Source organism: Dermacentor variabilis, chromosome 9 (assembly GCF_050947875.1).
Source record: "Dermacentor variabilis isolate Ectoservices chromosome 9, ASM5094787v1, whole genome shotgun sequence".
NCBI lineage: Eukaryota > Metazoa > Arthropoda > Arachnida > Ixodida > Ixodidae > Dermacentor > Dermacentor variabilis.
In genome coordinates this window covers 141,305,902-141,330,801 of record NC_134576.1, presented here as the reverse complement: position 1 = coordinate 141,330,801, position 24,900 = coordinate 141,305,902, and the positions used below count along the sequence as shown (strand labels likewise).

Here is a 24,900-nt window from a genome sequence, read left to right as displayed (position 1 = left end):
GTTTTGAGCAGATGTTCCTTCGTGACGTCATACGTTCTTCCTCCTCGAATGCACCAGGCGGCACGCATGTGGCTTAGAGTTGTTCGGCCTACTTCAGATAGCATTTAGCTTGTTTGTTTGAGCAATAATTAAGGAAATGATACCTCCAAACATTTTCGAGTTGGACGTAGAAGAATGACAAGGAAAGCCGTCGCGCACTTGAATGACGAATAGTGCTACGACCCGTCCCTTACGTATTTCTTTTTTCGGAAAAAAAGGTTTCGTATTCGGAAAAAACAAATATAGTTCTTCATGGGCAGGGGGCTAAACTCGAAACCACCGCTCGTTTGAGGCCATCGCTCGGCCAGCTGAGCTGACCGTCTGAGGAGGCCATCTGTTTGTTGCTAGTGTTCGCTCTTGGTCACTTCCTTGTCTTGTTCTCCGCACGTTTCCCACGTAACGTTAACATGTATACAACAATATCGTACTTCAGCACTTTGCGACGGAAAAGAGCAATGCACGTTCATTTCAAATACTAGAGTTCAAAGATCTGCCGCGGTCTAAAGGCTTTCCTCGTGTGAATACGTGGCTCAGCGATTCCGCATCGTTGTGAACCCGGAGACTGGCCTGGTCTCGAGCGTCGTGCTGCTGCGGCGCGGGCTGAGCGTCCAGCTTCGGCAGACGTTCGTCGCCTACTTGTTCGCGGCCAAGGCGCCGGGAAACATGAGCCCGCCGGGTCACTACGTGTTCAGCGCCTACCGCGAAGCGGAGGACATGGGAGACCAGGTCACCTACCGCATCGTCAAGGTCAGCCCGACAGCGGGAACTACCATCATTTAGAGCATTATTCAAGTTTATTTATTTTATTTATTTATTTGATATCGATACAGCAGATTATTTGGTGGCTTCTTGACTAAAGCTGACCCGAGCCATCACGTGATTAAGCGGGAGCTTTAGCTCGGGCCCAACTCCCACGCGGCCTATTCAAATACATGTAAAACGCAAAAACGTTTTTCTGAGATAGCCCCTGGACCGATTTTAATAAAAGTTGTTGCATTTGAAAGAGAAAGTTAGATTCTAGTGACTGCTGGAAGCGGAATATCGATTTAGGGCCTGAGTTATGTTACAAGAATTTTCAAAAATTCGGAAGTTTAAGAAAGATAGAAGCACGAAGTTTAAAAATTCACAGCTCTGCATCAAGAACAGATATCGCGGTTCTGTGAACGGCATCCATTAGATCATGTCATTTTACATCTTACGTGAATTTGTTACGTTGTTTACAAGGGTTCTACAAAAGCTGTATTTCCATGTTTTTAAATTTTTGAGATTCATGTGTAACATCAATTTTGTCCGCTTTGAATATACTATTAGGTCCAGTTCACAGAATTGTATTATCATTTTTCGTTGATGAGCTACAGAGTTTTAAACTTGATAGTTTCATTTTTTTGAAATTTTAGATTTTCGCCAATTTTTAATAAAAAATTCACAAACTAAATAAAAAATTGAAAACCAACAGTCACTAGATTTCAATTTTTCCTTTTAAATGCAACAAACCTCGTCAAATTTGGTGCAGTGGTTGCCGAGAAAAACGAATTCTCCTCTTACATTTATTTAGATAGGAGCACCCCAGCTAAAGCTTCCTCTTGAGGCCGTTAGAGCCGCCACACACTCTACATCACCAGCCGTACAGACCGCGCTTTTCGGGGCTTTAAGTGGTAGGAACTGCAAAGCAAAGTTGAAGCACGGCTCGATATGAGTACGTTTGCTGTTCGACAAAAAATATAACACTGCGAAGAGCACTCATATATTATTGACTCAAGTGTTGAGGAATACGTTTGTATGATAACACACAAGCAACCCTAAACTACTGATCTCGAAAAAGCACAGTACACGTACGCCATCGTCGAGTACAACACTTGATAAATTAGTCAAATATGAAACAAGCGGTCACTTTCGCGCCAAGAAATTGCCAGCTGTGCTCAAAATACGCGCACAGTTACAGGCCATGAACAACTACAGATTCTTCATCCGTTGCAGCATGTCTCAACACTTCATAAAATCAGTTTAGCGTGAACATATGCATATATAAATGCGAACGGCTCGAAAACGTGTGACCAGTGTTGTTTAAAAACGGTTAAAAAACAGATTACAAACTTTACTAACGCGCGAATACGTTATCATCTTGGCAAAATTTTCAAATAAGATGAGAAAGCTCGGTGCAGTTGTTTATTTTTACTGCAGGGTCCTGTGGTGCAAGAGATCCACCAAATCTTCAACGGCTTTGTTTCGCAAGTGATAGCCGTTCACAAGGACAGTCCCCATATCGAGTTCACCTGGACTGTGGGTCCCCTTACTAAACTGTAAGACTCAAAATACGCGCATAGTTGCACGCCACGAACAGTTACAGATGTAAAGCAGCGTTGGCAGAGGCGCCTAACTGTGTATACTGGGAGAGGGCCACCACTCAACCCACCATTCGACGACATTCACAACGCTGTTTGCCTTATTTATGCAGCGTTCTTGCCTACACATGTAAAGATGGGAAGTTCATTTACGGCACCACGACTTCTCACGGCCCGCGTATCGTGCCTGACAGCACAATATTACATCAAAGGCGAGCTGCATTTTTTATGCTCGTGCACCCCAAACCTATAGTTCTTGATGCACGAAGTGAAAGAAGCCACTATTTCGTAGGCTGCGTTCATACATCGGAGAGCGTAATTAACATATACAGCACCAGTTCTCGCCAGAAGCCGGAACGTTCCATGAGTTGCGTCTTGCTTGAACAGCTGAAGCAAACTCATTTTTAAACCTTTAACTTGCATAGCTATGAGCTGCTTTCCGTCGCACATGACCAAAACGGACGCTTTTCACTCGAAGACGGAGGTAACCGCAACACCTAGATTAGCATCTGGCTCCACATTAGTGACGACTGCGAGCGTCAGTGAATCTGCACATAGTAAGAATTAACACCATTGCTTAGTTCCGTAATTAGCTTGTGCCGTGACATTTACTCTCCTAACTCCTATCCGCTTTTCGAGGTTGACGCCTTCCATCATGCAAAGCAGTACGGGATGTGACGTGGTTAGCCGGTTCGACACTGACCTCGGCAGTGAAGAATTTCACACGGATGGAAATGGCTGGCGGAGCATGCGAAGGACGTGAGTACACCTTCTAGCGCCGAGAGCTCTGCTTGCCGGAATTCTTGAGGTGGGCAGCGTGAAAAAGGACCTAATACGAAGGCGAGGAAGATGGACACATCGCTATCAACAGCCGTTCTTACTGAACTCACACAAATATTATGTATATTTTAACAAAATAGTGGCAAAAAATGCCGTCTTTCTTTGCCTTCATATAAATTTTTAAGGTTTTATTTTTGCCTTCATATTAAATATTTTTCCGGTCTGCTCGATTCACAAATCTAATGCACAGTAAACCATCCTTCTGGATCTTTGTTCTACAACAAAATACCCGCCCTTCCACTACTGTCAAAAGGGGTACAAGCGAAGCTCGGGATCCGCGGCTCTTTGTTGTCGTAACGCCTCGGCTTCGCGCTCCCTCACGGCGAGGTCGGCACGTCGACGACGAGCCCTTTCTCAATCGAGTTCCCGGCGGCGTTCAACAAACACCACCTGTTCTTCGGCCAAACGCACAACGCGCGGTCCGCTCCTGCTGCCGTTCCTTCAACGGAGCCTGCTCTTAGGGAGAACGAACCAAACGCCGCCTCTGCATCTGACTGCCGGGCCTGAGCTGGCGGAAAACGGCGGGCGCCCGAGGCGAACGAACACGCGATCACATCCTTCCCTCCTCCTCCTCCGTAGGGAGGGAACGCCTGTGATTGGCTCGCGCCTTGCGCTGCGTCTAGTTCTTCATGCATATTAAAACCCCGCTTTAAAGGGCGCTTATGATGAACCGACAGTGGCTGAGAAACAAATGCACACATGGTACGCAGTCCGATGAAAGTTCAAAATTCAGGCAAACGAACACAAGCGTCCAGACGCGAAATCCATTCAGGTACGGGTTCAAAGGTAGCAACCACACCACGCACTTGAGCTGTTCAAATGTGATGTAACAATATTGGTTTGACACTACTCATAATTCAATGCAATAAAGAAAAAAGAACCGACAGTGGCTGAATCTGCTCGCGTGGTGGTCTCGCAACCCGGAGGTCGGTAACTCGAATCCGCAGCCCGACAAGCAATTTCTATTTTCGCGCGGCTTGGTTTTTTTTTTTTTTTCGTACTGCAACACCAACACCGACGCCGACACGAGTGAGGCAATAGAAGCTGCGCTTGAAAAATAAATCCTATTTCACGTATACATAAAGTTAGGTACGCGAGCCTTCCGGCACCTCGTCCATATCCTATTGCAGCTGCCTTGGGAGGGATTCGACCACGAGCTCGGCATCGCAAACGCCGCAGTCAATGAGCCGTCACGCGAAACCCACGTTCCAGCCACAAGTTCCAGCGCATGCGTCGACCACCTCAGCGAATAGAAGGATCGATTTTTGCCAATTGTACGTAACATAGTGTTCAGGGATGACTTTGTAAGGGGTCGTACTACACGGCGGATCTGGAAGCTGAGGAAAGAACATGTGTTTATTGTTAAAAACCCCAGATCCTATCATTATCCTTAAGTATGCGCTCGTGGCAGTGGTATAACTTCACGACATAGTGATTTTATGAAAATTAACCGTCTCATTTGCCGCTACCTTTACCTTGAATAACTTATAAAACCCGTAAGCAGCCACGAAATACTAGAGACAGCAACGAAATGTCGTCTCAATTCCACTAATACCTTCAAGCAAGCAAGAAAATTTTGGAGAAGTAGCAAAATGCTCAAAGAAAATTTAATGAAAGCAAGCCCATTGTTATCCACAGAAACATAACAATGCCTTTGACCTCAGTATCAATCGTGATTATTTTTCTCGGGGTACGCAGAGTAACGTTCCACAAGGACAAGCTTCCAATTCCCGCCAACTACTATCCGGTCACGTCTTGGATCTACATCGAGGTAGGCTTGATTGCTATATGGCGCACACATGAACTTCGCGAAATAAGTGCACAAGCCTATGATACGCACATAAGAACGTGTACCTAAATATTTATAGCATGCAATGTAGTGCGCACCTAAACATATAAGTCGTATTTAACTTTTACCGAAATGACGTTATTTCCTGTTGGTTCATGATGATTTTACACTGATGTTTTTAAAAGGCATTATCTTCTTGCCTTTTCTTTATTTCGCTTTCGTGCATTCGTGTGGCGGGGGGCTCATCAAATCGTCTGTTAGGGGCAATTTAGATAACAATAATATCTATATTGTTTTATTTTATTTCTTATTTTATTTTTTGTTGAAGATTCGAAAAGTTGTAACACCTGCCGTCCTAAATTATTTGAAGATATGCAATACTTGTTCACCTAGAAAAAAATTCTGTGTCGGAGTCAAAATTTTGAGATACCCAGTTACTAAAGTTTAACTTATTAATGCAGTAAATTGTATTCTATACGCTCTACTGTCTTACGTAATGTGAGCATTTCTTAAGTTTTACACTAACTTAACAAGGCAGGACCCAGAATCCAGGTACGGCGCAATAGACGTGCTGGTGTTCATTTTGTTCAAGCCCTTTCCAAAGTTATTTATTTATTTATTTATTTATTTATTTATTTATTTATTTATTTATTTATTTATTTATTACGCTCGCCATGACTGTGATTACGAGCTTTTCTGTCCAGTACACGGGATATCGTCCATAAAACGAAAGGGATTGCAAACTGCATCTACATTGTTATTATGAACAACGACAGGTAGTAACAGAAACAGATAGACAATTCTGTCTTTATTTTGCTAATCTTGTCCACTTCAGCACTGCGTATTCATAACGACGGACGAGCTTACTCAAATGTAACCTAAGTGCAAATATTGGCTTCTCTGCAGAAAGACCCTTACTGTTAAGAAGCCATCTTTCAAGGCGTATTTTGCATAAGTGCAAGGAAACCTCAAAAGTTGGACAAGGTTCGCCCACTCAGAAGCATCGAACATAAAACATCTGTATGTGGAGACGCAGAACCGCAGCTGCGCGCCAGAATGGCTGTGTTACAAGACGAGTTGTTACCCATCGCTCGCAGGACAAAGCCAGGGACCTGAAGATGCTGGTCGCTCCCGACCGACCACAGGGTGGGACCAGTCTACGGAAGGGACATCTGGAGCTCATGGTAAGCACATTTGTCTGGAGCTCATGGTAAGCAAATTTGTCTGGAGCTCATGGTAAGCAAATTTGTCTGGAGCTCATGGTAAGCAAATTTGCACTAGCAGCACTTCTCTTCTGCCAGCTACGATCGAAGCTACAGGGTGGCTTGCTATGCGCTACAAGAACTGTGGCTGAGAGCCCGTGTTTCAAGGCTCTGCGGCAATCAGTTTGGGCGTGAGATTGTGGAGACGCAAAACGAATTAAGCTTGAATGACGGGTGAGTTAGCACTGCATCGATTTTTTTATCTGATAAAAAATTAAAATTCTTAGGCACAGACGTACGTGTTTGATAAACGTAGAGTCAACGATTATATTCAGCTAATATAACAATACACTGAAACGTTCACAGATTCTTTTTTTATTTTTGTTGCTGCTGTTGCTTTACTTCCGCAATGAACTTACTAGCCTGATTTATAAAAGGCTCCAAGCTTCGAAAAAAACTGTTGCTAGTTAACGTCATGTGTTCCTTATTTGTTGGTCCTTTTCTATAACGTGCTACGTTTTTTACTCCGGTGGTCGAGACTCTAACGCAGAGATCAGCTTCGGCGCGCCAATTGTGTCTCCTTCAGTCACCGTGCATGCATTTGTGCGCGCGACTTGTTTTTTTTTTTTCAGTTGTGTTTAGTAGTGGCAGCGAAAAAAAAACAAGTACATTGATATGTACGCCATTTAAAGCCTCTGCGTTCGCGAGTGTGACTTCATTTTCCTTCAGCTTGCAGATGTGCACGACGACCTTACTGAAGGCATTACAGGTTAGACAAGATGTTCAGCATTCCTTTGGCAATTGTGAACAAAGCTTTTCTTTTTCTTCCTGGCAATACCTAGAGCCAGTATTCACTTGTGCATGTGTTTTTTAGGTGATGATTCATTTCAACGAAAAATGAAATACTACCATGGCTCACAGCGCACTAAATAAAGATCGAACTAGACTGAAATTACGAAGAGAGAGAGAAAGTTATTTACAGAAAGGTAGAGAGGTCGGCCTGAGCTATAACTTGCTCTGGCCTGCTACTCTACACTGGGGAAAAGGAACGGGGAGCGAAAGGGCTGATGAATGATGATGGTAAGAGTCACTAAAAACTGCACACATCGTAATCCTACCACATTGGCTTTCTTTCAATGAACTCTGTAGCGCATTGGAATAACATTATGTAACTTTGACACATTTGCTCGCGTTTACGCCGCAACACGGTTTTCGCCTTAGTATGTGCCACCACCGGCATCAAAACGATAGGCTGCTACCGGAAGCAGCGATTTAAACACATGAAAGTAGGTCGCAAGACTCGGCTGGGAGAGGGATACCTTTGGCGGTGACGGTTGTTGCGAGACGAAAGGCACGACCTCCGTTATTGGTGCCACAGCCATTCGTTTTTCTTCGTTCAGTCTCAATTTCAATGTTTTAGTCAAAATGAATCCGGAGTCGCCCAAATACGGTGTGTCTCATAATCATATGAGGCTTTGGCGTTACGCTCCTAAGCCTAAGGGCGTGGCATCAAATCCCAGCCGCGACGGCCGTATCCTGATAGGTGCTAAATGCAAGAAGAGCCGTGTACCGTGAATTAGGTGCACTTTCAAGAATCCCAGGTGGACACAAATACTTCGGAGCCCCCCACTACGGCGTGCCTCATAATCATATCGTGGGTTTGGCGCGTAAGAAACCCAGATTTTATTTATTTGTTCTTTTCGTCTCTTTTTTTAAAATCCTTTAAAATTGCGTTGTTTGATGTCCCGGAGCTGCGCAGTGGGCTAGGAGTGACGCCTAGAGGGCCGCTCCGGATTAAGGTTTACCACCTGGGGTTCCCTAACGTGCACCTAATCTCACGATACATTAAAGTTTTTGCATTCCGATCCCATTGACATGCGGCAGGCGCGACCGGTAATCGAATCTACAACTTCATACCCAGCCGCACAATGCCATGAACCACCGCGGCAGATAAAAACAAAAAAAAAAAGAAGGGCATCCCCGCATGTTCCGAGAAAGTCAGCGCCAATCCTCCAAACAAGGACAGGTGACACGAAATGTACCAATGAAAGCTTGATTATGCTTTTTTGAATAAGTTGATCGAAGGCTGGCTCACGCATGCGCTATACTGCATGTAGTGATTTGCCACGCCTGGACAATAAGACCTACTTTATCCCGATGTCTAAATAAAGCTTCGCTATCTTCGAATTTAGCCGTATAAACTTGCAATAGCGGTAGTGCAATGCGGACAGCACGCAGACAGCCTTCTCTATCTCTTTCTTGCATGTGTATTATTGTTTTGTTTGCTTTCGTTCTCTGCCATTACGCGGCCTTTCAGCTGGCAGTCGGCGTTTGCGTGATCATTTTCGTTCCTCTTATGCTCGTGTGTACGCCTGCCTTTCCAACCCTTGATCTTGACCAGCCTGCTCAGCTGTCTATTGTTATATGGAAGTCTACAGTGTTTGCTTATACAAACGAGCAGGGTAACGTAAACAGCAAGGTCACCTACTCAGGAAACACACCGTCATTATGCCTAAAGCGTCACGGTATACCGCAGGTACATCGGCGGCACGCGACCAACGACGACCTTGGAAATCCCGAGTTCCTGCTCGAAACCGGAAACGATGACCAGGCCCTGGTCGCGAGGGGAACTCACCGCCTTTTCTTGGGTTCACTAGCTGAAGTTGCGAGCATCATGCGGCTGCAGGCGCTGCAGCTCGTCTATCGGCCGCTGTTGGTCTTTGCTCCGGCCGGGTGGAGACCCAGAAAGGAAAAGGTAGGAGTACAGGACTCCCCCGAAACAGCCTCATAATTATTGTTATCATTCCTTTAAACTCATGATTATAGCAACAATAAATTACTTTATACTCCTAGTGTATTATTTCGTAACTCTATCTTCGTTCATTTGGTCGGAAAAAGCTTGATTAGAGAGAGAGAGAACTTTAATGAGAATGAGAATTTAATGACGTGCGCGGTGTTGGCATAAGCTTTGATGAGGGAGGTAGCTCGTGCCTTGCTGCGTTCTTTGTTGTGGTCTGGGTGCATGTTTTGGGTAATAGGGTCGGCGTGTATCTATTGCTGAATGTTGCGTGGTATTGGGTGTTTCTCTCCATGTTGGCGGTGTTAGGTGATATGAAGCTTGGTTAGAATGATGCGGCCCGTTTCCGTGAGGGTAAGCCGCTCCAGTTGGGGTCGACGTTGGTCTTCGATTAACTCGTCTAGCGTGTTGTGGATACCTAATTGTAGTAGAAGTTCCGTGCTGGTGTTGTTGGATAGTCCTAAGGCCTGCTTATAGGCTCCTCTGATGACAATGTACAGTTTAGTCTTTTTAACTTTGTACCAGTTGAGAAAGGGTGCAACGTAAGTAATGTGACAGATGATAAAAGATTGGAAAGGCGGATGAGGCTTTCTTCCTTCATACCCCCTCGTCTGTTGGTGACTCGTTTCAGCAGTCTGGGTGTATTAGCGGTCTGTCGAAGGATCTTGGAGAAAGCCGTAGAGTTAGCTCCGTTGGCTTCTATGGTCATACCAAGAACACGGATGCTAGGGACCACGGGTATGGGTCTGCCATCCCTCAGGTGGAGTTCGATTTCCTCGTATTGACGTTTATTCGTGGAGCCCCGTGAGGGGCGTCCACAGAGTGTGGGGCGGTATAGGATTAGTAATGTAGAAAATTAAAGCCAATCTTACCTCTTTGTGTTTCTCTCGCTGAAGCCTCGAGCTGGTACGTCAGCATGACGTCATGTATATCATAGTATTAGTGCTTTTGTATATGGGTTACTTTCGAGACGAATGAGAAAACAAAAAACACGCAGATCCAACGCGATGTTGAAATCTAAATGATGCGATGCTTGTTTGAGTTACGTGTAGCAGCGGTAGCGCATGACACGAGCGCAGCCTCGTCGGCTGCAGCCGTAAGGTTTGCGTCACAAGGACAGAGGCAGTGCGTGATGCTTGTCGAAGCAGAAAGCACAAGACATACCTAAAAAAATATACATTTAAAGATTCATACCCCATGGGTCACAGCGGCACATCCATTCTAGGGAACCGGCCAAGAATGGACACGTACCATGCAGTGGTCCAAGCTGTTTATTCGGCAAGACAGCAGCCAGCACATGCCCAGTACACACACACACACACACACACACACACACACACACACACACATACATATATATATATATATATATATATATATATATATATATATATATATATATATATATATATATATATATATATATAGTTGGGACTGAGGAAATCACGCTGGCTTCGGTAGTAAGATGAAGAAAAAGAGTACGACGTACGAGTACGTTGGATTTGCACAGTATATTTCACTGATGTTTGGGCTGATGGACGAGCCAGGGGCACAAATCCTGGGACACGTCATCAGCCAGTCTGGAAATCCACACTGATGCCAGTAGCCTAGACCTCGGCGCCGTCCTAGCCCAGAAGAAAAATGGAATTGAACGGGTGATAGCTTACGCTAGTCGGTCGCTGTCAAAAGCGAAAGGCAATTATTCTACAACCGAAAAGGAATGCCTTGCCATCATATGAGCTACAGCAAAATTTCGCCCTTACCTATATGGCAGACCGTTCAAAGTCGTAAGCGACCATGATGTCTTGTGTTGGTTAGCGACCTTAGGGCCCTTCTGGACGCCTGGCACAATGGAGCCTCAGAATGCAAGAATATGACGTCACTGTAATTTACAAGTCCGGACGGAAACACACTGTTGCCGACTGCCTGTCTCGACTGCCAGGCACGCCGCCCAAAGATTACCAAGACGAAGACGTCTTTTTAGCAACAATAAGCACAGACGACTTTGCCGAGCAGCAGCGAGCGGACTCCGAGCTAAGAAGCGTTGTTGCGTACTGGGAATGCAAGACCGACTTTGTCCCGAGAATATTTAGGCGCAGATTGTCTTCGTTCTTCTTGCGAGATGACGTCCTGGTGAAGAAAAACTTTTCCCCAGCCCGTGCAAACTACCTCCTGTTGTGCCTGCAGCACTCCGGTCAAAAATCCTGCACGCCCTGCACGACGATCCGACCGCTGGACACCTCAGATTCTCCCGGACACTGTCGAGGATACAGGAAAGGTACTATTAGCCGCGCCTGACCGCCGACGTCGCCCGTTATGTAAGATCACGCCGTGACTGTCAGCGACGCAAGACACCACCGACAAGGCCAACGGGATTACTACAGCCAATCGAGCCTCCCTGCTGACCATTTCAGCAGATAGGGATGGACTTGTTGGGTCCCTTTCCGACGTCAACAACCGGAAATAAGTGGATCGTCGTGGCGACGGACTACGTCACCCGCTTCACTGAAACGAAAGCTCTGCAGAAAGGTAGTGCGGCAGAAGTGACGAAATTCTTCGTCGAGAAGATCCTGCTGAGACATGGTGCCCCAGAAGTCCTCATCATCGACAGAGGAACGGCGTTTACAGCAGAGCCCAGCCAAGCCATTCTGAAATACAACCAGACAAGCCACAGGAGGACAACTGCCTACCAGCTGCAGACGAATGGTCTTACGGAGCGGCTGAACAAGACTCTCGCCGACATGCTAGCAATGTACGTCGACGTCGAACACAACACGTGGGATGCCGTCCTGCCGCACGTAACCTTCGCTTACAACACGGCAATGCAAGAAACAACACAGATCGCGCCGTTCAAGCTGGTTTATGGGAGGAACCCGACGACCACTCTCGACGCCATGCTGCCACACGTCACCGACGAAGAAAATATCGATTTCGTCACCTATCTCCAGCGCGCCGAAGAAGCCAGACAGCTCGTCCGCCTGCGCATCAAGAACCAGCAGAGGACCGACAGCCGACACTACAATCTTCGACGACGTTACGTGGAATACCAGCCGGGCGACCGTGTTTTGGTTTGGACCCCCACGCGCCGACGAGGACTGAGTGAGAAACTATTGCGACGCAATTTCGGACCCTACAAGATCCTCCGACGCATTGGCGCACTGGACTATGAGGTCGTGCCAGGCGGCATTTCGCAATCACAGCGGCGCCACGCACGATCTGAAGTTGTCCATGTGGTTCGTCTTAAGCCCTTTTATGCACGCTGACGAACTTCGTTATTTTGTTGTTTCTTTACTACGAGTGTTTTTGTTTATCGTTTTCGTTTGTTTGTAGTACCGGGACGGTGCTTTCTGAGAGGGGGTTATTGACACGTGTACTTGTTCATCTTTATCGGGTGACCAGGCTTTACCGCCTAACAAATGTTATCGCACAGCGCAGGACGCGCCTGCATATCTCGGAAGTTTCTCGAATGTTATCGATGGTTATATCCACTGTTTGTTGTAAACGTACCTTGTGTAATCAGATTTCATGCATGCGCGACGTGAATGGTGTAGGACTGCCTGGAACACACGCGGGCACCAGGGCTTACTCTGGAACCTTCCATGACTGACGTATAAAAGCCGACGCGCTTTTGCGTCAGCGGCGTGTTTTCTTGATGCCGCGACCATCACATAGCGTGAAGCCCTGTATCGAGATGCCGCCGCTAGTAAAGCAGTGTAACCGGGGCTATTCGCTTGAAAGCGCTTGAGTAGCGGCGCGCGAGCGCCTATCTATTTCGTATTTTGGATGTTTCGCGCGCTTTTGTTTTTTCTCGGAAAAACCAACGAGGCAAAGCTGAGCACTAAACAAATGCTTGATTCGGAAGTTATTTGAGGTGCCCAACAACTTTGTAATTGATATGTTTGCAATTCGAACAATAATTAAAAAGGTCACTAATTAAGAGTAATTAATTAATACTTCGTGATGAAAAAAATACTGGCCGTAAGTACATACAACTACCGCTACTATGCACTCGGTAAGATTTCTCTAGAGCTCTTGGGTATTTTTAAAATCTTAGTCCAAGTTAGCTGGGACACCCTGTATATATCCAGCTAGGAAACTATATGAGAAGCGACAAACTCCTGCAAACAAGGGAAGCTCCGCATTAAAGGTTCTCGAAACTTGCTGTGCTGACACTTTGGTTCCTTTAGGAAGGAATTTAATCCCTCTTACCTTTATGACTTTAGAAAGGCCATGAGACGCTGACAAAATCCTTGACATCACGAAAGCTGCTTCGGAAATTTTAGAGTGATGTCACCAACCGCCTTTCGTTTTTGGCGCATTTTTGGCCTATCGAACCTCTTCTAGCGGTAAGCGTGGCCGCTTAGCTATTACAGAAAAAATGCATTTTTGTTTTCTTTTTAAATAGCAGAATTTTGAACAGCGCGAGACACCGGCCGAAGAGGCACAGGACAGAGCGATCTGTCCTGCGCCTCCTTATTTTGTCCTGCGCCGCGCTCTTCAAAATCTTGCTATTTGAAAGCATGTACCAACCAGCCCAAATGAGCACGCTGCTATCTTTATCTCGCACGTCCCCAACGTACCAGTAGGCTAGAGGAAACTATTTAAAAAAGCTAATACACGTATGTTCGTGAGCTACTCTTTGGGTCCCAGAAAGAAGATATAATGATACATTTATCAGGAAACGCTATACATTTGACTTACTTGTTTGCAGAGCGCGAGTTATATATTGGTTCCGTAAATTATGACTTCGTGCTTAATCTTTATTGAGTAATTTTGTTCCTTTGCGTCTGCCACACCTGACAGATCTAGAAAGTGCCGATGACAACAGTCGATTGCGCTGAGAATGTTCGACTGTGGATGAGGCAGCATGACTGAGTCGGGCAGGATCGAAACCAAGCTTGCTTAGAAATGATCGTGTAGCAGCACTCGATCTACATACAATTCTACATACATACATACATACATACATACATACATACATACATACATACATACATACATACATACATACATACATACATACATACATACATACATACATACATGCGATTGGCTGAAGTGCGCTGGAAATTGCCTGCCATGACAGATGTGGTAAAAAACCGCCTGTAATCGGTTATTTTTATGAGAAATTTCGTAAGAACATGTTCGAGGACATTTCCTTAGGTAATTTCACTACATATCTACATATAGCTGAATTACTGTGTCGTATTCTTATCGGTGAAGAAAATGGCGTTCGATTGTAAAGCGAAAGCTTTACTAACGTCGTCGAGCCGAGTTTCGTCGTCTCAAGCAATTTCGCCTTCATTCGACCGCAGTTGCGCCGTAGCCTTGGCAACGCATCACGTGACTCACCGCGCCGAGCTCCGCCACCGCCGCCGGCTTGGCGCATGCGCCCTCCGCAGCTGGGTCGCCGCCTGACCACGTGACCCGCCGCGAGCCTGGCTAAGAGGAGCGCCGCGCCAACACCCTCTAGAGAACATAAGGCCTTCTGGCTGACCTTCTCCCGTTGACCTACGTCACGCAAAAGAGGCTTACATAGAAGTTCCGTGCAGCGTGCTACGAAGCTACGAGCAGCGCACCTGTGTTGAGAATAAGCGCGGAAGATATACAATAGTTAACCCCGACTATTCGGAGAAGACCGAGGGGACGACAGCGGCGACAACAAATCGATTAATTCCAGGAGCCCTGCCGCTCCTTGAATAGCTTCGGAGTTAAACAAGTCTCGGCGTGCTCGGCCATGCTGTTGCATGCTTCCGAACGCACATTTTTTCTAGACTTGACCAATGCATGTAGTCTCAACACTTGTGCTGTGCTTGCGATTGTGTGTACCGCGAGTCTTCATTTCCCCGGAATGTGGAGTGTCATGCCAAGATATGCCTAATAAGTGCTGCGTGCCCAATTGCCAGAGCAATTACATGTACAAATCGGGGCAGAAAAATCATGTCTTCAAGTTTCCGCAACATGAATAAGCCCAGAGTGCCTGAATTAGGGCGCTTCCACGTGTATACTTCATTGTATTACCTCACTCCAGGGTAAGATGTTCAGAACTTCTTTAAATAGTTACCTTTGAAAAATACGGAAAGGTTAATTGCTCAATTACAGAAAGTGCCTTTACAGAAAGTGATGATTCCTCATAGTTCGACGCCTGCGAGGATGGACACAAATGTGAATTTGTGTTAAGGAACCTTTTGTGGTGTAGCACGAATATTTTATTGAAGAACTACTGCTTCAAGATGAATGACAAGATATTGGACGCCAATGCTAAGGCAAGGAAGAGAAAAGCTGAAACTCTGCGCAATAAGGCAGCTGTTCCCTTGTAAATGGCTGCACGAATGTTTTATATCCCATTTCTAAACTTATTTGAGTTGTTGTAAGTTAGTGGACAGCGGTAATTAGTGGGTCGAAAACGAAATTATTCGTTTAAGCATAATCTATATTGGAATAAGTACACGTGTCCCTAATAAAATTGTTGATACGCAATTGTGAAGCTAATCGAGCGCGTTACATTCATCATTGCCGGGCCATAAAAACCATAAGTACAAAAATACAGAAGGAAAAGTTTTTATGGATTCAATTTATTTGGAGTAATAGGTATAATAATAATAATTCACAAAAAACGTACATTACAAAGACGACAAAGCGCGACGCTTTAAAAACTGCTGGCATCAATACCTGCACAAGCTTTACGAAGCTGTTTTGTATCTGTGCCTCTAAATAAATGCTTTGTAAGGGTTCTGCTGCTCATTCCGCAGTTTCGACTGAAGTTTCGACGAAGCCGTTTTGTATCTGTGCCTCTAAATAAATGCTTTGTAAGGGTTCTGCTGCTCATTCCGCAGTTTCGACTGAAGAAAAAGTGTGGAGTAGTCAATGGAAGCATACTGCTGCTAAGTGAACCAAGCCGCGATTCCTTCATTCAACCCGTATCCCCAAGCGCGCCGCCGGCCTCTTCTCCGTGGCGTCACTCGCTGAGCACTCAGGCCTTCTCGTCTAGGAGGTGTTGGCCGCGCTCGCCTTGTCAGTGCCAGCTTGGCCATGGATGATAGCGCAGCCGAGCCGTCTTCTCTGAGCGTTGCGCGGAAGCGGGAGGCTTTGAGCCGTCGTTGCCAATCGGCGTCCACCCCGCGGATATCGCCCGGCGAGCTGCTTCACTGGACAGGGTCCGGAATGCAACAGGCGTCGCACCGTCGAGATCAATGCAGCGACCGCGTTCGCGCCCTGTCCGTTTGAGCTTCGACGCTGCGCATGTTCGCGGCGTCTCTTTGAAAGTTTAGCAGTTGCGCTTTCCCTGTGGCACAAGAGGCGTCGCACCGTTGAACGATGCGTGTCCACCCAAGCCTAATCACACTCATGTCTAGCCACCGACCTAGGCACAGCCGTCATACCTGGCTTAACGATGATTTTATACCTAAGTGTAATCATCATCATCATCAGCCTAGTTACGCCCACTGCAGGGCAAAGGCCTCTCCCATACTTCTCCAACTACCCCGGTCATGTACTAATTGTGGCCATGTTGTCCCTGCAAACGTCTTAATGTCATCGGCCCACCTAACTTTCTGTCGCCCCCTGCTACGCATCCCTTCCCTTGGAATCGAGTCCGTAACCCTTAGTGACCATCGGTTATCTTCCCTCCTCATTACATGTCCGGCCCATGCCCATTTCTTTTTCTTGATTTCAACTAAGATATCGTTTACCCGCGTTTGTTGCCCCACCCAATCTTGTCTTTTCTTATCCCTTAACGTTACACCCATCATTCTTCTTTCCATAGCTCGTTGCGTCGTCCTCAATTTCAGCAGAACCCTTTTCGTAAGCCTCCAGGTTTCTGCCCCATATGTGAGTACTGGTAATCACACAGCTGTTATACACTTTCCTTTTGAGGGATAGTGGCAACCTGCTGTTCATGATTTGAGAATGCCTGCCAAACGCACCCCAGCCCATTCTTATTCTTCTGGTTATTTCAGTCTCATGATCCGGATCCGTGGTCACTACCTGCCCTAAGTAGATGTATTCCCTTACCACTTCCAGTGCTTCGCTACCTATGGTAAACTGCTGTTCTCTTCCGAGACTGTTAAACAATACTTTAGTTTTCTGCAGATTAATTTTCAGACCCACCCTTCTGCTTTGCCTCTCCAGGTCAGTGAGCATGCATTGCAATTGGTCTCCTGAGTTACTAAGCAAGGCAATATCATCAGCGAATCGCAAGTTGCTAAGGTATTCTCCATCAACTTTTATCCCCAATTCTTCCCACTCCAGGCCTCTGAATACCTCCTGTAAACATGCTGTGAATAGCATTGGAGATATCGTATCTCCCTGTCTGACGCCTTTCTTTATAGGGATTTTGTTGCTTTCTTTGTGGAGGACTACGGTGGCTGTGGAGCCGCTATAGATATTTTCCAGTATCTTTACATATGGCTCATCTACACCCTGATTCCGTAATGCCTCCATGACTGCTGAGGTTTCGACTGAATCAAACGCTTTCTCGTAATCAATGAAAGCTATATATAAGGGTTGGTTATATTCTGCACATTTCTCTATCACTTGATTGATAGTGTGAATATGGTCTATTGTTGAGTAGCCTTTACGGAATCCTGCCTGGTCCTTTGGTTGACAGAAGTCTAAGGTGTTCCTGATTCTATTTGCGATTACCTTAGTAAATACTTTGTAGGCAACGGACAGTAAGCTGATCGGTCTATAATTTTTCAAGTCTTTGGCGTCCCCTTTCTTATGGATTAGGATTATGTTAGCGTTCTTCCAAGATTCCGGTACGCTCGAGGTTATGAGGCATTGCGTATACAGGGTGGCCAGTTTCTCTAGAACAATCTGACCACCATCCTTCAACAAATCTGCTGTTACCTGATCCTCCCCAGCTGCCTTCCCCCTTTGCATAGCTCCTAAGGCTTTCTTTACTTCTTCTGGCGTTACCTGTGGGATTTCGAATTCCTCTAGGCTATTCTCTCTTCCACTATCGTCGTGGGTGCCACTGGTACTGTATAAATCTCTATAGAACTCCTCAGCCACTTGAACTATCTCATCCATATTAGTAACGATATTGCCGGCTTTGTCTCTTAACGCACACATCTGATTCTTGCCTATTCCTAGTTTCTTCTTCACTGTTTTTAGGCTTCCTCCGTTCCTGAGAGCCTGTTCAATTCTATCCATATTATAGTTCCTGATGTCCGCTGTCTTACGCTTGTTGATTAACTTAGAAAGTTCTGCCAGTTCTATTCTAGCTGTAGGGTTAGAGGCTTTCATACATTGGCGTTTCTTGATCAGATCTTTCATCTCCTGCGATAGCTTACTGGTTTCCTGTCTAACGGCGTTACCACCGACTTCTATTGCGCACTCCTTAATGATGCCCATGAGATAGTCGTTCATTGCTTCAACACTAAGGTCCTCTTCCTGAGTTAAAGCCGGATACCTGTTCTGTAGCTTGATCCGGAATTCCTCTAGTTTCCCTCTTACCGCTAACTCATTGATTGGCTTCTTGTGTACCAGTTTCTTCCGTTCCCTCCTCAAGTCTAGGCTAATTCGAATTCTTACCATCCTATGGTCACTGCAGCGTATCTTGCCGAGCACGTCTACATCTTGTATGATGCCAGGGTTCGCGCAGAGTATGAAGTCGATTTCATTTCTAGTCTCACCATTCGGGCTCCTCCACGTCCACTTTCGACTAACCCGCTTGCGGAAAAAGGTGTTCATTATCCGCATATTATTCTGTTCCGCAAACTCTACTAATAATTCTCCTCTGCTATTCCTAGAGCCTATGCCATATTCCCCCACTGACTTGTCTCCAGCCTGCTTCTTGCCTACCCTGGCATTGAAGTCGCCCATCAGTATAGTGTATTTTGTTTTGACTTTACCCATCGCCGATTCCACGTCTTCATAAAAGCTTTCGACTTCCTGGTCATCATGACTGCATGTAGGGGCATAGACTTGTACCACCTTCAATTTGTACCTCTTATTAAGTTTCACAACAAGGCCTGCCACCCTCTCGTTAATGCTATAGAATTCCTGTATGTTACCAGCTATTTCCTTATTAATCAGGAATCCGACTCCTAGTTCTCGCCTCTCCGCTAAGCCCCGGTAACACAGTACATGCCCGCTTTTTAGCACTGTATATGCTTCTTTTGTCCTCCTAACCTCACTGAGCCCTATTATATCCCATTTACTACCCTCTAATTCCTCCAATAACACTGCTAGACTCGCCTCACTAGATAGCGTTCTAACGTTAAACGTTGCCAGGTTCAGATTCCAATGGCGGCCTGTCCGGAGCCAGGTATTCTTAGCACCCTCTGCAGCGTCACAGATCTGACCGCCGCCGTGGTCAGTTGCTTCGCGGCTGCTGGGGACTGAGGGCCGGGGTCCTAAGTATAATAATTACAGCTAAATGAAAGGTTAACCAAGTGAAACCAAGACTTAACCAGCTTTCGTTTTGCATATCCAGGATCAGCTGACCTAAGCCGCAACCAATTTTTTTCTTGTTCTAGAATGGAAAAAAAAAGTGGCCTAGCTGTCACAGGATTCTGAGGAGAACGGAAAACCTCTCGAATGCACATAATCTCCGTCACTACTCCGTCTTCTGAAATCCACTGATGATACTCTGCAAAGAGTGTTGTCCCTATCTCGTCCTGCAGTTTTCGGCGCTGAGACGGCCACTTCCGAGCACCGTGCACGTGCTGACTTTGGAGACGCTCCAAGCACACGAAGTGCTCCTCCGTCTAGAGCACTTGTCCATCAACGACACGACCGTCAAGATAGACATCACCGTGAGTAGTATACCACGCTTGAAAGCTCTCAGTCGCTTTTTGTCCGAAGACTTCCGATTGCGATGCGCAAATGTTACGCAAAATTACCATTCCCGTGGAGAGCTGGGTGATCTAATAAAACATTTGCATGCACATTTCGCAAGCCAAGCGAGAACAGAAGTTTTCGTCCTTGCGTTGCGCACTGCCCTTACAATCCCGAAGAGACTTCACACTTTCATAACGCACCCTGCTTGCATCCCTTACTATAGTTTATAGACCTAGCTTAAAGCTTCTAAATGTGATTGATTTATTGATTTACACAGCGTCTGCTGGCGGGTTGCCGACTGGAGAACGTCCGGCCAACGACACTGGGGGCCAACCGCTTCCTTCCGGGTCCCAAGCGCCAACGCTGGCGCCCGCAAGAGGCGGCAGACGGCGGGAAGTCACGGCTTCCCGTCGACGACGTGCCAATGACAGCTCCCGAACTGAGCACAGAATGGAGCACGGGCGATACGCACGTCAATCTGCGACCGGGACAAATCGCTACTTTCTTGGCGAAGCTGGTCGCCGAGTGAGCGCGTTGCCTGCGAACCAGGCCCGATCAGAAACGACGGAAGCATCACAGCAGCTCATCGGCGTCATGATTTTGCCAGGGAATCAATTTTAGCCAATTAGCGCGTTCTGACAAGGGTTACGAAAGTGGTTTTTGAGTGTGGGTGCAAGAGCCTGGCTCATTTTGCCTATACAACCGTTTTTCTATTGTGATACCAATGCTTATTTACTATATTAGACGGAGCCAGTGCCCCCATGCTATGGAACCTGTGAGACGCTCGCTCCCACTCCGCCCCTTTTCGGAGCCGCTGCGTTCGGACGAATTTCTGCGTCGCCAATTTCGAAAGCGCTACTGAGTGAAATACGCCACCACTTCAAACGCACCCCCGAGAATCACATGCTATGCATTTAAAAACAACGCGACCCCAACAAAACCGGCGCTGGCTCGACGGATGACGAGAACACAGTTCAGAGCCAAAATTTTTCTCCGCGGTCTCAGGCACGAACTGGCATCTCGGGGTGGGGAAAGAAAAAGTACTGTCGCTCTGCAGGAAGCTTCGGGAAGGAACAACGCGCTCTCGCCACTAGCTTCACGAAGAGCAAGGCTAGGCAGAAGTTTCGGATTGGTGGACGTCAAGGGGCACTGACACCTCTGGCATGTGCGCACTCGCTTTCTTTTTATTTAGATTTCTTTATTTTATTTTCTAGTCCTTCTCTTCACGTGAGTAGCACCTTTGGGCAAAAGAAGCTGGCGTCGCTTCAAGCGCATTGGCAAGATTAGCACAACAGCAGAACATGGGCCGCAGCGACCACCGGATCCCTACATTTTTTTCGTGCTGTCATGCACCGCCGACCAAAACATCCCCCGGCGCCAGAAATCACTCTGGATTTTGTCTAGACTATCTTTTTCACGCTCGAAAAGACATTTCGGCGCGAACATTTACTCCCTTTATAAGGGACTAAACGAGACCTATCCAACTAAAGACCGATTTCCTTAGCCTCTAGTTGCAGTTAACTTTTAGAACATGTCGTCTACACACATATTATTGAGTTTCTTGAAACCAACAATATTTTAGCAGCCTTCCAGCATGGATTTCGCAATGGCCTCAGCACCATTACGCAAACATCTGAATTTGCTCATGACGTCTGCCGCGCACTTGACCTAGCCTTTTGGTTCGTAGACTTTTTCAAAGCATTTGATACAGTTGCACATTCCAAGCTTTTGCATAAACTAAATTGTATTTTAAATAATCCCAGCCTAGTAGCCTGGATCTCTGGTTTTATCTCAGATAGGTCGCAATACGTTTGTTTCAATTCTGCCAAATCGCCTACGATGGCCGTTACCTTTGGTGTTCCGCAGGGTTCAGATTTAGGCTCGCTTCTCTTCCTCCTGTATATAGATGTCCTACATAACAACGTGCTACCAACCAAAATCCGTCTTTAGGCCGATGACTGCGTTATCTATCACACAATAACCAGTTACGGAGATCACGTCATTCTGAATAAAGCATTTTCCAACTTTTGTACTTGGTGTAACGAGTGGCAGGCGAACATAAATTTTCGCAAAACTGTCTCTGTGATCTTCTCGACACATACTACACATTTGTGCCTTCCTTATTGTTTCAATGGTATTCCTCTGGGAAACGTTTCTCAATATAAGTACATTGGCTTCTATTCACAGTACTTCTATTTACACCTGATTTACCCTGGTCCAAACATATTGAAGCAACCTGTTCTAAAGCTCTAGCACGTCTAGGTTACCCAAGGCGTTATCTGCACTGAGCCCCCAGAGAAACAAAATTGCTCACGTACAAAACCCTAGTGCTGGCACACCTGTAATCTTGGATTACGGGTGTGCCATTTGGAATCCATATCTGAAATCCGACATAAAAAAAACTCGAATCCGTCAAAAAAAAAAATAATAATACCTATTCAATCTATATACCGGCGTTACAAGGACTTCTCCCCCTCTTCTAACTTTCACTCTTTAAACCTCTCTTCGATAGTTAGGCTCTCTATAGAGAGCCTTAAACTGTTTTGCACCACTGTTAACTCTGAACGTTGCTCATCTTCAGAATACATTAAGTTTACTAAAGCGTCTAACACACGGAATTTTCACCTTCGAAATATAACACCCCTGTACGCACGGGCTGACAAATTCAAATATAGCTTTTGCCCCCATCCATTGAAATGTGGAGCCAGCTTCCCCCTAACATACGAAAACTGACACTTGATGATTTTGTTAAGGCACTCACTGGTTGATGCTCGTCATTCCTAGGACCATTACAGACTTGTTTATATGCACATATGTATATATGTATTGAGACCATTTTTCTTTTCAGCATATTTCTTGCTGTGTGCCTTGTACCTTTGATTTGTGAACCTCCCTTGTTGTGTGCGCGGCACCTCTGATTTTGTTCCGCACTTCTGAGATAACCCTCTTAGAGTTGCAATATGTATGAATAAATAAATTAACAAAAATAAATAAATAAATAAAAAACTCGGGGTGGATTTCGTGGCAGCGCCCAACCGCCTGGAGTCACATAACGCAAGCAGACCCATCCAAGCACAAAGTTTCAAGGGCATTTTGATGGCGAACGCGGGCTCGACGCGGCATCTCGCGGACGCCGCGAGATGCCGGAGCGCATGATCGAATTTCAGTTCCGAAACTTTATGGGTATAAAGTTCTCAAATTTTTGATGCAAAAGGTGCATTGACATATTTTCCAATGTGGTGATTTAGATTTTCAATTCCGGAACTTTGTGAGCTTAATGTTCCTATAAACATTTGAGGTCAAAGGTGCATTGACTGTTCTAAACTCGTACACCGGACCATACAGCGGGATAAGCCAAATCAACGCATTATCAGACAAGTTGACCAAGCACGCAGTGGGGTCTGATGAGACAGAGTTGTGGGGGTTTGTGCCGTCGTGTCACAGAAAAGACTATCAACATTTTTTTCACCTGCGCCAAAGGATCCATGTCGAGACACTAACGCAAGCAAAGGTAACTACGTTCTTATTTATTTTTTCTACTTTGACTTTCACTCGCGAGGACACATTGAGGTTCAATTTTTTCTGTTCTCGCTACCCGCGGACTGCCCAAGCCAGCCAGAGCGCATTCGTTTTTATCGTGTTGCCCCAACCACCGCGCGGCGCACTTCGGTGCGCGTTCGTTTTCCTCTGACCGAGTGGATTTTGGCCTGGCAGAGTTTTGGATGCTTTTCGGCTAGCAACAGATGAGAAGAAACAATGGTCGTTCGCCGCCATCACTCCGAGGACTTGACGGATTGCAACGCGTTCGCTTGAGGGCATCACCTTCACTTCGATGTTATCGCAACCTCTCCGGAAAGTCTTCTGTCTCGCCGGTGTTGTATTGGGGGCGAGGACTTACGGAGGCACCATCCGTCGGAAGCGTCTCCCTTTCACGTGGCGCGCTCATAGGTTTTGCTTACGCCGCTCAATAAAAAAACCACGTGGAAGTACTCTCAAAACGAGGGGAGTTCTTGATTGTCGATATAATAATCGTGGACAAACTGAAAGCACAGAATCGTTTACAGACGCTATCTCATTACCGAATACGTACAGTGGACGCCACTGCGTGCGGTCGCCGCGATGGAGTCTCCCGAACCGGCTTCTTGCGTGAAAGGTAGGCAAACGCTGAGAGTAAACTATGTGAAATATGCCCTTATAGTGGGCTGTCTGTGTAGCCAAATGGGGCATAACCAGAATGAAGCCTCAATGCAGCGATCGCACGGGTTCGCAGCGACTGACTGCGCGTCTGCATGCTTGTCCGCGCACGATGTTTTGCTTTCGCTGTGCGCGCGTTTTCGCACCGTGCCGTGAGCTATAGGCCGCAGCATATAAACATTTGACAGTACACGAGCAACCATTGTTGCATGGACGCTATCAGAACTGTTTCGTTATAGAGACTTCGACGCCTACGACGACTGTGATGTGCCGTCGCGACGATTCAATCTTTTTTTGTCTTCTAAATTTTTGGACATTTCAATATTATTTCTCAAGTTGCGTCGCACTTTATGTTTATCGGTCTTCTCAACGTGCGATTTCCATCTGCTTCTTTTTCGTAATCCAGTGCATGAATTCATAACACAAACATATGACCATATGCCATGCCTTTTTAATGTGCGTCGCGGTAAAACCTTACCGCTCCCTTTCCGTTCCAGTGAACTTGCAGTGTCAAGCATCAACATGTTCATAGGCCAAACCGTCCTGACATTAGCCGAGCAGCAGGCGCGGGCGATCGTCTCAGTGCGCGTTTTCAGCCACTCACCGAACATCGCAGTCGCGGCGCCATGGCAAAAATCTTCCTCGCGGCTGTGCTTGCTGCATACCCGAGTTGTAGCCGACGGCTGTCTGCCGGTTCTAAGTTTCGGGAGCCAAGCTTCACGCAGGTCCTTGCTCGAATAAGGCTGACATCGGGCTCCGTTGCGTACGTCCGGCACTGCGGCACCGAGCACTAGCCCACCATGCTGCACGCCTCCAAAGGCAGTCACTACCTATTATAGTACTTTCAAATGTTGTCAAGCAGACACCCAAGGCGGTAAAGCCTCACCACTTAATCAGAACCGCAGTGCA

At 46.3% G+C, this 24,900-nt stretch overlaps 1 protein-coding gene across 1 annotated transcript in view; it reads left to right on the top strand.

Moving 5' to 3' along the window:
• The window catches only part of LOC142557695 (lysosomal alpha-mannosidase-like), a 29,551-nt gene extending 6,695 nt beyond the window's left edge, over positions 1 to 22,856 (top strand). Inside the window, exons 4-11 of the mRNA XM_075669731.1 lie at positions 574 to 786; positions 2,221 to 2,339; positions 3,021 to 3,140; positions 4,920 to 4,992; positions 6,108 to 6,194; positions 8,749 to 8,967; positions 19,641 to 19,772; positions 20,075 to 22,856. Coding sequence (XP_075525846.1) covers positions 574 to 786; positions 2,221 to 2,339; positions 3,021 to 3,140; positions 4,920 to 4,992; positions 6,108 to 6,194; positions 8,749 to 8,967; positions 19,641 to 19,772; positions 20,075 to 20,326 — 1,215 coding nt within the window. The 3' untranslated portion in view covers positions 20,327 to 22,856. The remainder of the gene's footprint in view (positions 1 to 573; positions 787 to 2,220; positions 2,340 to 3,020; positions 3,141 to 4,919; positions 4,993 to 6,107; positions 6,195 to 8,748; positions 8,968 to 19,640; positions 19,773 to 20,074) is intronic.
• The last annotated feature ends 2,044 nt before the right edge of the window (positions 22,857 to 24,900 follow it).